This window comes from Penaeus monodon, chromosome 15, assembly GCF_015228065.2.
Source record: "Penaeus monodon isolate SGIC_2016 chromosome 15, NSTDA_Pmon_1, whole genome shotgun sequence".
In the NCBI taxonomy this organism is placed as follows: domain Eukaryota; kingdom Metazoa; phylum Arthropoda; class Malacostraca; order Decapoda; family Penaeidae; genus Penaeus; species Penaeus monodon.
The window spans coordinates 27,879,399-27,880,228 of NC_051400.1; the positions used below are offsets into that span (position 1 = coordinate 27,879,399).

Sequence of the window (830 nt, forward strand, 5' to 3'; positions counted from 1 at the left end):
AAATGTGACCCTGCTTTGCTAATTACACTAATTTCACTTTTATCACTATGATTTGCAACCTCAGAGTACCTAAATCTCACTGACTATTTCATAATGATACTACACCCACTATGCATCACTTTTGGAGCTCTCAAAACAAGGCTCATAGAGAATCACCAGCTTCACAACGCCTTCCAATGAAACCTTTTATCGGAATGAATTCATTTGTAATTCTGGACACATAAAGGAAATGCGGAAGTTACATCTTCTGCATTGCGATCTCATATGTATAGTTTTCTTTGTCTTGCTTTCATCAAATAACGTTACTCCCTTATACAAGTAATGAACCAAGGATTAGCAATCAGCTTAGCCTTTATACTAATTCTACATTGTCCTTTAATGACACACTCGGGTTGTATAAAACGACACCAAAAACAGAACAAATAAAACAAGAAATACCGAAGGAAAATACAACAACTCTCATTCACAACTCACAAAGGAAACCAGAAGGACAATGAATAGAAGTTGAATTTCTTTGCAAACGCGCTTTCGGCTTCCACACAAAAAGTAAACAAGTGTTGATTTCCCGCCTCAGCGTTTAGAACAGGCTCGCATAAACGATATTTTTCTGTGACTGATTTCAGTTGACTGATAAGGAATTGTGGATAATGTAATATATTTTTGGTATGATAAATAATACGCTTTTTATGACTGTAAGGCAAGATTGACTCAGATTACGATTAATTTGATTATCTTTAAAAAATGGGTTGTGTTGACGAGATGTCTACAGCCATGCACAATTGGTGTATGCGGCTTTATTATGTCTGTATATGTAGACACACACAAACACA

General features: G+C 35.7%; 2 protein-coding genes across 2 annotated transcripts in view; both read right to left on the minus strand.

Annotated features, from left to right (window-relative positions):
• Positions 1–601, minus strand: part of LOC119581893 (DNA polymerase epsilon subunit 3-like) — a gene marked incomplete in the record, with an annotated part of 7,987 nt that extends 7,386 nt beyond the window's left edge. The window contains 1 exon segment of the mRNA XM_037930053.1: positions 475–601.
• Positions 1–830, minus strand: part of LOC119582292 (protein Spindly-like) — an 8,812-nt gene that overhangs the window by 476 nt on the left and 7,506 nt on the right. The window contains exon 13 of the mRNA XM_037930508.1: positions 120–183. Within this exon, the coding sequence (XP_037786436.1) occupies positions 120–183 (64 nt within the window). The remainder of the gene's footprint in view (positions 1–119; positions 184–830) is intronic.